At 43.9% G+C, this 12,474-nt stretch overlaps 1 protein-coding gene across 1 annotated transcript in view; it reads right to left on the minus strand.

Moving 5' to 3' along the window:
- The window catches only part of LOC311313289 (serine hydroxymethyltransferase, cytosolic-like), a gene marked incomplete at both ends in the record, with an annotated part of 29,412 nt that extends 23,532 nt beyond the window's left edge, over positions 1 to 5,880 (minus strand). The window contains one exon of the mRNA XM_084443405.1: positions 5,788 to 5,880. Within this exon, the coding sequence (XP_084299531.1) occupies positions 5,788 to 5,880 (93 nt within the window). The remainder of the gene's footprint in view (positions 1 to 5,787) is intronic.
- Between the last annotated feature and the right edge of the window lie 6,594 nt (positions 5,881 to 12,474).

The following is a 12,474-nucleotide window of genomic DNA, read 5'->3' on the forward strand; positions in this document are numbered from 1 at the left end:
ACATTTCCATGATGTGTTCTGTAGGCGCCATAACATTTTGTTCATCATTCAAGTTCTTTGTATTTTGTGTACACTAATGATGTGAATCGCGCAGGTAGGATAGATAGATGTGCGCTGTATTGCAACTCTCCTTTTTCAAAGTGTAATTTCGCTCGAATCGAGCTAAAACTATAACGGGATGAACGGAGCGCATCGCCAAGGTACAGCTAACGATGGGGTCCGACCGCCCTTCGTAACGTATCCCTTGGCTGTGGTATACCTTGGCTAAGAAGGCTCTGGGAAACAGCGCTTCGGCTCCAAGGAAGGCTAACGATGTATCTTCGGAAGGTACATCGTAAGGGCGATTTACGATGTACCTTGGGTGGAGCTGTTTCCCAGAGCCTTCGTAGCCAAGGTATACCTTGGCTTAAGAAGGTTCTGGGAAACGCATCGCCACCTAGAGGTGGAGCTAACGACGTTCTTAAGAAGCACGTAGCGCTACGATGCCTTAACGATGCCTCTGGGAAACGCGGCCCAGGACTGTTGTCCCATCACTCCTCGCGGATTATCCCCTGGCCTCATCCATCATCATCCATGTCGGAACAAATGACATCAAGCTCCAGCAGTCTGAGCGGCTGAAGGAGGATTTCAAGGCCCTGATCTCCACTGCTCAGGCGTCAGGAAAGACCTGCATCATCTCTGGCCCGTTCTCCTCTCCCCGGTATGGCGATGCCAAATATAGTAGGAAAAGCAGATCCGTCAGCTCCAAATCTGGCTGAAAGGCTACTGCTGCCAGTTGAAGCTTCCCTTCATAGATAATTTCACCACTTTCTTGAACCGCTCGGACCTCTTCGCCAGGGACGGCCTTCATCCTAGCAGGTCAGGTGCCCGTCTGCTCAGTATGAATAAGGACCTGACGCTGAGATCTTCCAGCGTCTGATGTGGGGTTAGCCCGACCCGTCTCAACCACCGTACTGCCAAACATAAACCTCCTGTACCCACGGGTCGGGCTACACCAGCTCCATCTCACCAGCACCCCATCACCATAGACCTTGATTCCCTGCCCCTCACTGAGACCTGGCATAGCGACGTTTATATTTCTATAAACAAATTTTGCCCACCTGAATATGCCATTCAGCGAATTATCTCCCACCGCACCCCTATTACCATAATGAAACAGTCAGGTGGATCTAATATGAAAAACCTGATATCCGTTCCAGTGAATATACCATCCAGGCCTACTAGTCAGGCAAGCCAGCCCTTTTCTCCGGAAGCTATTTCAGTGGCGATCCTGAATGTCAGGTCCCTACCAAGCAACATTTTTCTCATTAATGATCTTATATGTGAACGTAAATTAGACTGTATGTTCCTAACTGAAACCTGGCTAAATATAAATGGACCAGCAGCCCTCATTGAAGCCTCTCCTCCTAACTACAGCTTTTTTCAATCTATCAGAAGTGGGGAAAAAAGGTGGAGGAACAGCCACCATAGCTACAGAGGCCCTCAGCTGCAGGACCATCTCCTTTGATGATTTCGCCTCTTTTGAATACCACATTATTGTCTTAAAATGCCAGCCCCCAGTTCTGGCAGTAAGCGTGTATAGGCCTCCCAAAAAATGCCCTGCCTTCTCTACAGAGTTTTCAGAACTCCTGTCCATCATCCATAGATTATCATCATTGGAGTTTTCAACATACACATAGACACTGAGGCGGACTCGAAAGCCAGGGACTTTATCAACCTCCTAAACTCCATGGATTTTACCCAACATATCACTGAGCCAACCCACAACCGCGGCCACACCCTTGATCTAGTGATTACTAAGGGCCTGACTATCACTGTCTCCTCTATTAGTGATCTCACCCTCTACGACCATTTCTGTATCTTCTTCACTGCATTGGTTCCCAAAGTCAAAAGTAGTACTGAGCGCTTTATCAAGAAACGTTATTACCTCTGCAGTAGCCGATAGTTTTAGAGAAATAATGACCACAAACAATTGATCAACTCCAGAAGTGGGGCCGTTAGGAACTATTGAAGACTTAGCAACCACCTTTAACACCAGAGTAAGGGCAGCCTTGGATTCTGTAGCACCTATTAAACTGAATAGGATCACAACCAATAATAAAGCTCCATGGCGAAATGAGGAAACAAATCAACTAAAGAGAACCTGCAGAAGTTCTGAGTGTATATGGCGAAAAACCAAGCTACAGGTCCACCATGATATTCTCAAAGAACATCTCTCTGCTTTTAATAAAGCAATAATAAATGCAAGGAAAGACCACTTCTCAAAATTTAAATTTTCTATTAAAATTTAATTAAAAAATCTATCAACCGAAATAATTCAAGAGTGCTCTTCCCAACAATTGATAGCCTAATAAACCCTGCCGTAAAAAACACCTGATAACCTGCTCTCTACCCTCCAAATGTGAGGAATTTGCATCTTACTTCAGAGATAAGATTATGAATATTAGGAGGAATATCACCCAGGAAAGGCCATGCATCCCGTTCACAGATCCTCTCCCTCCATGTAATGGACATATGAGCCTGTTTACACTGATGGACACAGAAATGTTGAGAAAAGTAGTATCCAAACTCAAATCCTCCACATGCCTGCTGGATCCCATCCCCACCGATTTTTTCAAAACTATTTTTGACTCTGTATCCTATGACATTTTATCCATTGTTAATGACTCCCTATCTACAGGTGTCTTCCCACCAATACTTAAAACTGCTTTGGCGAGACCTGTACTGAAGAAAAACAACTTCAGTTCTCAGCAATTTTTGACCAATCTCCAACCTTCCCTTTTTGAGTAAAATTCTGGAAAAAATTGTTTTCAAACAGATTAATGATTTCCTAGCTACAAGTTGTACCCTTAACCTTTTCCAGTCCGGCTTTCGTGCCCATCATAGCACAGAGACGGCATTAGTCAAAGTTGTAAATGACCTCAGAATTAAGGCTGACTCCAAAGAGCTCTCTGTTCTCGTCCTCCTGGACCTGAGTGCAGTCTTTGATACTATAGATCATGCAATCCTCATCGAAAGACTGGAGAAGTGGGTTGGCCTCTCTGGTCCAGTCCTAAATTGGCTTAAGACCTATCTAACCGGTCGTGATTTCTTCGTTGCCCTCTGTGAATATAGCTCAGGAAAGATCCCTATGACCTGTGGGGTGCCCCAAGGATCAATCCTATACTAGGACCTCTACTCTTCAGCCTGTACATGCTGCCCCTTGGCAGTGTCATCAGGAGGCACAACATTAGCTACCATAGCTACGCAGATGATACCCAACTCTATATTTCTGTAACACCCAGTAACTACAGCTTGGTTGACTGCCTTGTCAAGTGTATTACAGATATAAATGTATGGATGTCACATAATTTCCTCCAACTAAACCAGGACAAAACAGAAGTACTGATCATTGGAGAAAAAGCTGAAAGAGAGAAACTATGCACACTTAAAAACTCTGGAAATTGACACCAATTGCCAGGCTAAAAACCTAGGTGTCATACTTGACTCAGATCTTAATTTCGAAAACCACATCAAGAATATTACAAAGACATCCTTTTACCACCTAAGGAACATTGCCAAGGTGCAACCCTTTCTCTCTCAGGCTGACACCGAAAGATTAATGCATGCTTTCATCACAAGCAGGCTGGACTACTGCAATGCTCTACTATCAGGCTTACCAAAGAAAGCAATCTCTAAGCTACAAATGATACAGAATGCTGCAGCACGAGTCCTCACTAAGACTAGACGAAGGGCACACATCACACCAGTCTTAAAATCACTACACTGGTTACCAGTCAACTCTAGAATAGACTTTAAAATACTATTACTAGTCTATAAATCTCCACAGTCACTCACCAGAATATATTTCAGACATGCTTGTTAAGTACATGCCCAACAGACCACTCAGATCCTCAGGTACTGAACTTTGAACAGTTCCAAAAGCCAGGACCAAGAAACACGGAGAGGCAGCTTTTAGTTTCTATGCCCCCAACCTCTGGAACACCCTACCGGAATGCCTAAGAAGGGCTGAAACAACGGAGGTCTTCAAGCGAGACCTCAAGACGTACCTTTTCGACCTAGCTTACAATCACTAGCTAGGACCTTGAGACACAGAAAGGCAGCCTCAAACCTACCTGTGAATCCTCTGTATACATTGGTATTTATCCTGCAATGCACTGTATGTATATCAAGTAGTGTACAGAAGCTGGTTACCCTGAAACAGGCTTGTTCTGTTCTGACAGCTGTGTTGCTTCAATGGCTCAGTGTGCTACTAACCGTTTTCTGCCTCCCCTATTGCCTCTCTCCCTCCCTCCTATCCTCTAACCAGGTCCAGTGGATGCCCTATTGTCGCCCGCAGACCACCCTGAGTCCGATAGATACCTCCGTGTCAGCTGTGGGTGTGTGGATGTCGTAGTATTTAGTACACACGTACACACAGACACACATCAGTCCACATCCGGCTTAGGCCTGGACCTGATGCTCTTAGCCTTTCTTGCTCTGAAAAATGAATTTAATGTAATTTATTGTTCTTTAAATGTTCTTAGCCATTAGACAAATATATTCCAGGAGCTTGCCCCAGGTTGCCTGTTTCAATATCTGTGTGGTCTGTATGGCTCTATGTGCTACTAACCCTGTTCTGCCTTCCCTCTCCCTAGTGCCTCTCTCTCTCCCTCCTATCTTCTAACCAGGTCCAGTGGATGCCCCACTGTCACCAGCAGACCTCCCGGAGTCCGATAGATACCCCCGTGTCTGCTGTGGATGTCGTAGCATGTCCGTAGAATGTCCTCTCTCCTATGTTGCTTTTTTAGCCTCTCTTACTCTGAAATGTAATTTAATGTAATGTATTGCTTTATAAATGTTCTTAGCCGGTAGACAAACATACTCCTGGAGCTTGCTCGATTGCCTTGTTGAGAGGGGTCAGGGAATAATTTTTACAGCTCACTTATCTGGCCCCCGGGTGATTACTGTTTTTTTTCTTCCCTCTGGAATATGTAGAGATTGGGTCGTATGCCCACCTCCCTTGTTCTCTGTAAAGCGCATTGTGTTGCCTCTGGGTATGAAATGCGCTATATAAATAAAGCTTTGATTGATTGATTGATATAGTATTGAGAGCCGACGCGCTCGCACTCTAGATCTAAAGAGTGTTTGCGCAGAAGAATGCCAGGAGACGCACTCGTATAAAATATTAAACTTACTACAACACATGTAGAAAGCAGCTCTTGACTGCAGCCTCTGTAGCCTACAGGGTATAATTAGTTTTTTTGTAGACGACTTTTCTTTGATACAGAATATGTTGTGTGAACCGTTCCGTTGTGTGAACTGAAATGATAGGCTATAACGAATGTTCTACAATACCGTCCTGTTATAATAGCCTAATACAGAGCCACTTGTTTGTATTTGTCAATGATGCCTGCAACAATAAACTTTTTTTTAAAAAAGCATTAAGTGGCCGCGATGTCTATCCCATGTCACTGTGTGGGAGGGCCCCCATGGCCTGACCTGCGGGGGAGCCTCGAAAAATTGCGCAACGCCACTGAGCGTGAAACAACATGAGCACTCGAGATCAGGATAGTCTCACAAGGCTAGCGCAGAAGAAAGAAAAAAATAATAATAATAATAATACTGCAACTAATAAAAACTAAACTAAAACCAAGCATTTTAATACAATAATAACTCATTAAAACTAAGCTGAAATTGAAAACAAAAAGTTAAAACGATGTAAACATAAAAACTAATGAAAAAAGCTAAACTATTATAACCTTAATATACACACAAAACGCATGCGCGCACGCACACGAGACACACCTCAGAGTCATTGGTGGAGAGTGGCTCCAGCATCATATTGTTGTGGGACTCCCAGATGTCTTCGCTCACATGGTGACCGTTTGTCAGGGACATGGCTGAGTCTTCGCTCACATGGTGACCGTTTGTCAGGGACATGGCTGAGTCTTCGCTCACATGGTGACCGTTTGTCAGGGACATGGCTGAGTCTTCGCTCACATGGTGACCGTTTGTCAGGGACATGGCTGAGTTTTCCTCACAGATACAGGGAGAGCTACATGAACAGACACAAAGCAGTACGAAGTTAGTCTCTGGACAGCAAACATTAACAACTAGATGTGTATGGTGGGTGTAGAGTCATGTGTTCTTAATTGATACATACATATATCTCTGTTAACCCGTCACTTCACAAAGCAGCAAAGATCACCAAATCAGCAATGGCCGGGTTTCCCAAACGAGTTAAGAAGCACTTTACTCCAAAGTAGGGGAGACCGGAGTTGGTTGGCAAACTTTTCGCTCTCTGCCTTGAGAACATTCTAACCAGCATTAAATGAAAGGTTTATGTATCAGCTATTACTAAACATATTTAATGCCCACAATTATTTTCAAAAATTAAGTGATTCATGATTCAAGTAATGTTGCGCACTTGTGCCAGCCAGCCCCTACGTGGTTGGTTGGCACACATTATGGGGCACAATGTTAAAATTGTCAATAAATTAAGCAAGAAGTAGAAACAAATATAATATTTAATTCATGCAAGAAAATGAAATAATTAACTTTACAGAACAGTTGCATGTTACAATATATTTTAAAACATAATAAAAAGATAAAATCGTATTAAAATGTATAAAGAGCTATAGCCGATTGAGCAACCACAAACAATTTGAACATTTGATTGAAACATATTTCAGTTTTAGATCAGAACATTGGAACATTTAACAATAAATATATCATCAACTTTTATCCTGTCATTTTAAGATGCCTAAATATCTTGGCCAGGGACCACAGATGAAAATTAGCCTCTTGGCTTTACACTTGTTGTTCAGTGATATGCATTGTCCCTTCTTAAATCAAAGAACCTATTAACTATACCTCAATTTGGCCTAAAATGTATTCCCTTCTCAAATAAACTAAACTATAAAGTACATCTCAATTAGGCCTAAATATTTATTCCTTTCAATTGATTATGGGGGTGGGGGGCTATGTGCCAACCAACCCAAAAATGAGTGCCAACCAACCCCGTTCACATTTGGACCCACTTTTGTGATTACATGATATTTCCCAGTTACCATCCCTCATCACAGACTTTCAAATTGTATATCAAAATGTAGCTGATTCCTATCTCTATTAACTGGAAGTAACACATTTCTAATATCTCTAGCCAAACACAGTTTTATAACACTTTTGGTGCGGAGACTTTTTTTTTTTTTTTTTTACTTTTGATACAAAAAAAACTGACATGTAGCCCTCACCAAAAGAAGTGAGTGACTTTCAGATTTTTTTAAATAAGAGATTGGTGTAGATCAAAAAGACAAACATTTTGATGTCACATTTTTGTGTCTGTGACCTTCAGGGGGCCAGTAAAAAGGGGTGTGCCAACCAACCCTTGTAGCCAACCAACCCCGGTCTCCCCTACTTCTTAACTCCCATACAAAGGGTTGCAAGAAGGGTTCCTTAAGAAGGTTCTTTATCGGGAAACCCAGCCAATATCACTTAGCTTTATCTAGTTATTTCAAGATTTCCTTCAAGATGTCTTTGTCACGTGTGATGTAGGCTACGTGTACAGTTACAGTGAAATGTCGCGGTTGGCTCCAAGAATATGCTCAATACCGATAACTTCAATATTCAATTTACAAATTAAATTTCAAATTATTTCTTTTCATAGCAACAACACTCAGCGTATGTTTTGTGCGATGTCTCACCAGTGTGTCGTAGATCGGTCCTGGTCAAAATTATCAGCCTGATGCCCACCTTTATCTAAAAGCGTAGTTATGTATATAACTGGGTGTTATATATAAAATGACCTGAAAATAGAGTTGTGATTCACTTCACCAGAAACGAAGTTTTACCAGAAAAGTTCTGAGACCTGTTTTAAACAATCCTTATATATGCTTATGTCTCAAATTCCATCCAATACGATAGCTGTTGCATTAATATCTCGCTAGAGATTGGCTAACTGTTTGTGCTGACTCCAGGATAACTGGAGCTGGAGCTTATCCCAACAATTTTTTCAAATGCCTTATTCTGCACTTTGCAGTTTGCCACTCACACTACACAGATCCTGTAACATGTTAGCGCCCACTCTAACATGTTGTTCCGTAGCAATATCTGCCTGACAACATGGCATGGTTATGCACAAACAGACCTTACATGGGTCCTCAAGGAAGGTCGAGGTAGCAGGTGTAATCCAGTTGCGCATAACCCACCAGCCTATAGGCTACATAACCATGTCCCCACCCAGTGAGCATTTTCTGGTTGATAAAACGTTTAATAGACGTCTATAATCTAAGCTCAAAAAACGTCTAAAATAGGTAATTTTAGACGCTGATTAAACGTTCACATTAGACCATATTTCACCAGTGTAACAGACACAAAGCAGTACGAAGTTAGTCTCTGGACAGAATGTAGGTCTGCAAAAATTAACAACATAAACACCAACCATACACTAAATGTGTATGGTGGGTGTAGTGTCATGTGTCCTTAATTGATACATACAAATATCTCTGTTAACCCGTCACTTCACAAAGCAGCCAAGCTCACCAAATCAGCAATATCACATAGCTTTATCTAGTTATTTCAAGATTTCTTTCAAGATGTCTTTGTCACGTGTAATGTACGTGTACAGTTACAGTGGAATGTCGCCTCCAAGAATATGCTCAATACCGATAACTTCAATACTCAATTTACAAATTAAATTTCAAATTATTTATTTTCACTATACACTTCGTATGTTTTGTGCGATTTCTCAGCAGAGTGTGTTGTAGATCGGTCCTGGTCAAAATTATCAGCCTGGTGCCTACCTTTACCTAAAAGCGTAGCTTTATATATATAACTGGGTGTTTTAAAATTCTTGGAAGAAAAATGTGGATCTGAAAATAGAATTATCGTGTGATCCACGTCACCAGATATTCTCTCTCCCCCCTCCTTGTCCAGGATAACTGGAGCTGGAGCTTATACCACCACATTTTTCAAATGCCTTATTCTGGACTTGGCAGTTTGCCACTGGCATTACAGATCCTCTAACATGTTAGCGCCCACTCTAACATGTTGTTCCGTAGCAATATAGACTGCGGTCAAGCCAGCCTTCAATTCGGAAATACAAGTCATGTGGGCCACAGCCAATTCCCCTTTGCGCAAACATTAGCGTCATTTCAAAATAAAGGACCTCTAAATTGTCATAACTATATTTCCTTAATATTCAGATTAGAAATAAAAGGAAATCGCCCATAATACCGCACCTACTCCAATCCAGAGAGCTAGCAGACCACCCCTGGCTCTGGGTATATCCCAGTGATTTTCAGGACATTCTGATGTGGCATTTCAAAATAAAGGCTCTCTAAACTGTTCTATACAACCTACTGTTTCCTGCAATTTCAGGTTAGGATTAAAAGGAGACCGCCCATAATGCATCAACACTTCCACTTCACAGTACTAGTAGACTACCTGAGGATGTCACCCAGTGATTTTCAGGACATTCTGATGTGGCATTTAAAAATAAAGGCCCTCAACTGTTCTATACGACCTACTGTTTCCTGCAATTTCAGATTAGGATTAAAAGGAGCGCCCATAATGCATCAACACTTCCACTTCAGAGTACTAGTAGACCACCTCAGGGTGTCACCCAGTGATGTTCAGGATATTCTGATGTGGCATTTCAAAATAAAGGCCCTCTAAACTGTCCTATATGACCCACTGTTTCCTGCAATTTCAGATTAGGATTAAAAGGAGACCGCCCATATGCATCAACAATTCCACTTCAGAGTACTAGTAGACCACCTCAGGGTGTCACCCAGTGATGTTCAGGACATTCTGATGTGGCATTTCAAAATAAAGGCCCTCTAAACTGTCCTATACGACCTACTGTTTCCTGCAATTTCAGATTAGGATTAAAAGGAGACCGCCCATAATGCATCAACACTTACACTTCAGAGTAGTAGTAGACCACCTCAGGGTGTCACCCAGTGATGTTCAGGACATTCTGATGTGGCATTTCAAAATAAAGGCCCTCTAAACTGTCCTATACGACCTACTGTTTCCTGCAATTTCAGATTAGGATTAAAAGGAGACCGCCCATAATGCATCAACACTTCCACTTCAGAGTACTAGTAGACCACCTCAGGGTGGCACCCAGTGATCTTCAGGACATTCTGATGTGGCATTTCAAAATAAAGGCCCTCTAAACTGTCCTATGCGACCTACTGTTTCCTGCAAATTCAGATTAGGATTAAAAGGAGACAGCCCATAATGCATCAACACTTCCACTTCACAGTACTAGTAGACCACCTGAGGGTGTCACCCAGTGATTTTCAGGACGTTCTGATGTGGAATTTCAAAATAAAGGCCCTCTAAATTGTGCTATACGAACTACTGTTTCCTGCAATTTCAGATTAGGATTAAAAGGAGACCGCCCATAATGCCTCAACACTTTCACTTCAGAGTACTAGTAGACCACCTCAGGGTGTCACCCAGTTATTTTCAGGACACATATGCCATTTCAAAATAAAAGCCTTCTAAATTCTAAAAAACAGCAGTTTTTGACACTTTAAAAGGCTTTTATTTTGAAATGGCACATCAGAATCTCGTGAATCTCCATTAATCAGACCGCGAATGTGTATACTACCACTGTGTAGTATAGAACCCGTTGCATTATGAGTAGTTTTCTATTAATCCTGATTTAATCCTGATTTAAGCAGGTTTTTTAGAATTTAGAAGGCTTTTCTTTTGAAATGGCACATCAGAATCTCGTGAAACTTACTGAGTCAGACCGGGATGGGGCATACTACCATTGTGTAGTATAGAACCTGTTGCATTATGAGTAGTTTTCTATTAATCCTGATTTAATCCTGATTTAAGCAGGTTTTTTTTAGATTTTCGAAGGCTTTTATTTTGAAATAGCACATCAGAATAGAAAGGGCAGTGGCTAGTTTTCAGTGCAAAACTAGAATGGAGAAGTAAGATGCCTCCTTCCCTCCACTAGTCTGGGGGTCCACCTTGGGCAAGTGGTAGTACGCCCTAGCCCCCCTACCTGGGGTTACAGGTAAAAAAACCCTGATGACAGAACATCTAAAAGGAAGAGAGATCCGGCCCGGAGGAAGCCCGGGGCCCTCATCTGGAGCCAGGCCCAGACGGAGGGCCCACCTGCGAGCGCCTGGTGGCCGGGCTTACCACGGAGCCCGGCCGGGCCCAGCCCGAACAAGCAACATGGCAACACCATCTCATCCTCCATTGTCCCGTGGGCCCACCACACGCGGGAGGAATTGTCGGGGTCGGGTGCGCTGCCAACTAGGTAGCGGTGAAGGCGGGGGGCACCGACAGACCGGACCCGGGCAGGCTGGCTCTGGGGACATGGAACGTGACCTCGCTAGGGGGGAATTAACCAGAGCTTGTGAGGGAGGTGGAATGATACCAATTACACCTGGTGGGGCTAACCTCCACGCACAGCACAGGCGCCGGAACCAAACTCCTGGATAGGGGTTGGACCCTGTTCTTGCTCACGGTATGAGGCGTAAGGCAGGTGTGGCTATACTAGCTAGCCACCAGCTGAGCGCCTCTGTGCTGGAGTTCACCCCAGAGGACGAGAGGGTCGCCTCCCTGCGCCTTAGGACTGTGGGGGGGGGGACTCTGACTGTGGTTTGTGCTTATGCACCGAACAGTAGTTCAGAGTACTCGGCCTTCCTGCAGACCCTAAGTGGAGTCCTATTTGGGGCTCCTGCAGGGGACTCCACTGTCCTATTGGGGGACTTCAATGCACACGTGGGCAATGATGGAGAAACTTGGAGGGGCGTGATTGGGAGGCATGGCCACCACGATCTGAACCCGAGTGGTGTTTTGTTGTTGGACTTCTGTGCTAGTCACGGTTTGTCCATAACAAACACCATGTTCAAACACAAGGATGCCCACAAGTACACCTGGCATCAGAACACCTTAGGCCGTAGGTCGATGATCGATTTCGTTATCGTATCATCTGATCTGAGGCCATGTGTTTTGGACACTCGGGTAAAGAGAGGGGCAAAGCTGTCCACTGATCACCATCTGGTGGTGAGCTGGTTTCGATGGCGGGGGAAGCTTCTGGACAGACCTGGAAAACCCAAGCGTGTAGTGAGGGTGAACTGGGAACATCTGGAGGAAGAGCCTGTCCGGAGAGATTTCAATTGCCACCACCGGCTGAGCTTCTCAGGCATCCCTGTGGAGGTTGGGGACATCGATCATGAGTGGTCTGTGTTCAAAGCCTCCATTGCTGAAGCTGCGGCTGGGAGCTGTGGCCTGAGGGCCATAGGTACCTCAAGGGGCGGTAAACCTCGGACACCGTGGAGGACAGCGGTGGTCAGGGAAGCCGTCCGACTGAAGAAGGAGGCCTTCCGGGATATGTTAGCCCGGGAGACCCCAGAAGCAGTTGCAGGGTATCGACTCGCCCAGGGGGCTGCGGTTTCGGCCGTGACCAAGGCAAAGCAGCAGGTGTGGGAGGAGTTCGGAGAAACCATGGAGAAGGAC

Source organism: Borostomias antarcticus, assembly GCF_949987555.1.
Source record: "Borostomias antarcticus genome assembly, chromosome: 9".
In the NCBI taxonomy this organism is placed as follows: Eukaryota; Metazoa; Chordata; class Actinopteri; order Stomiiformes; family Stomiidae; genus Borostomias; species Borostomias antarcticus.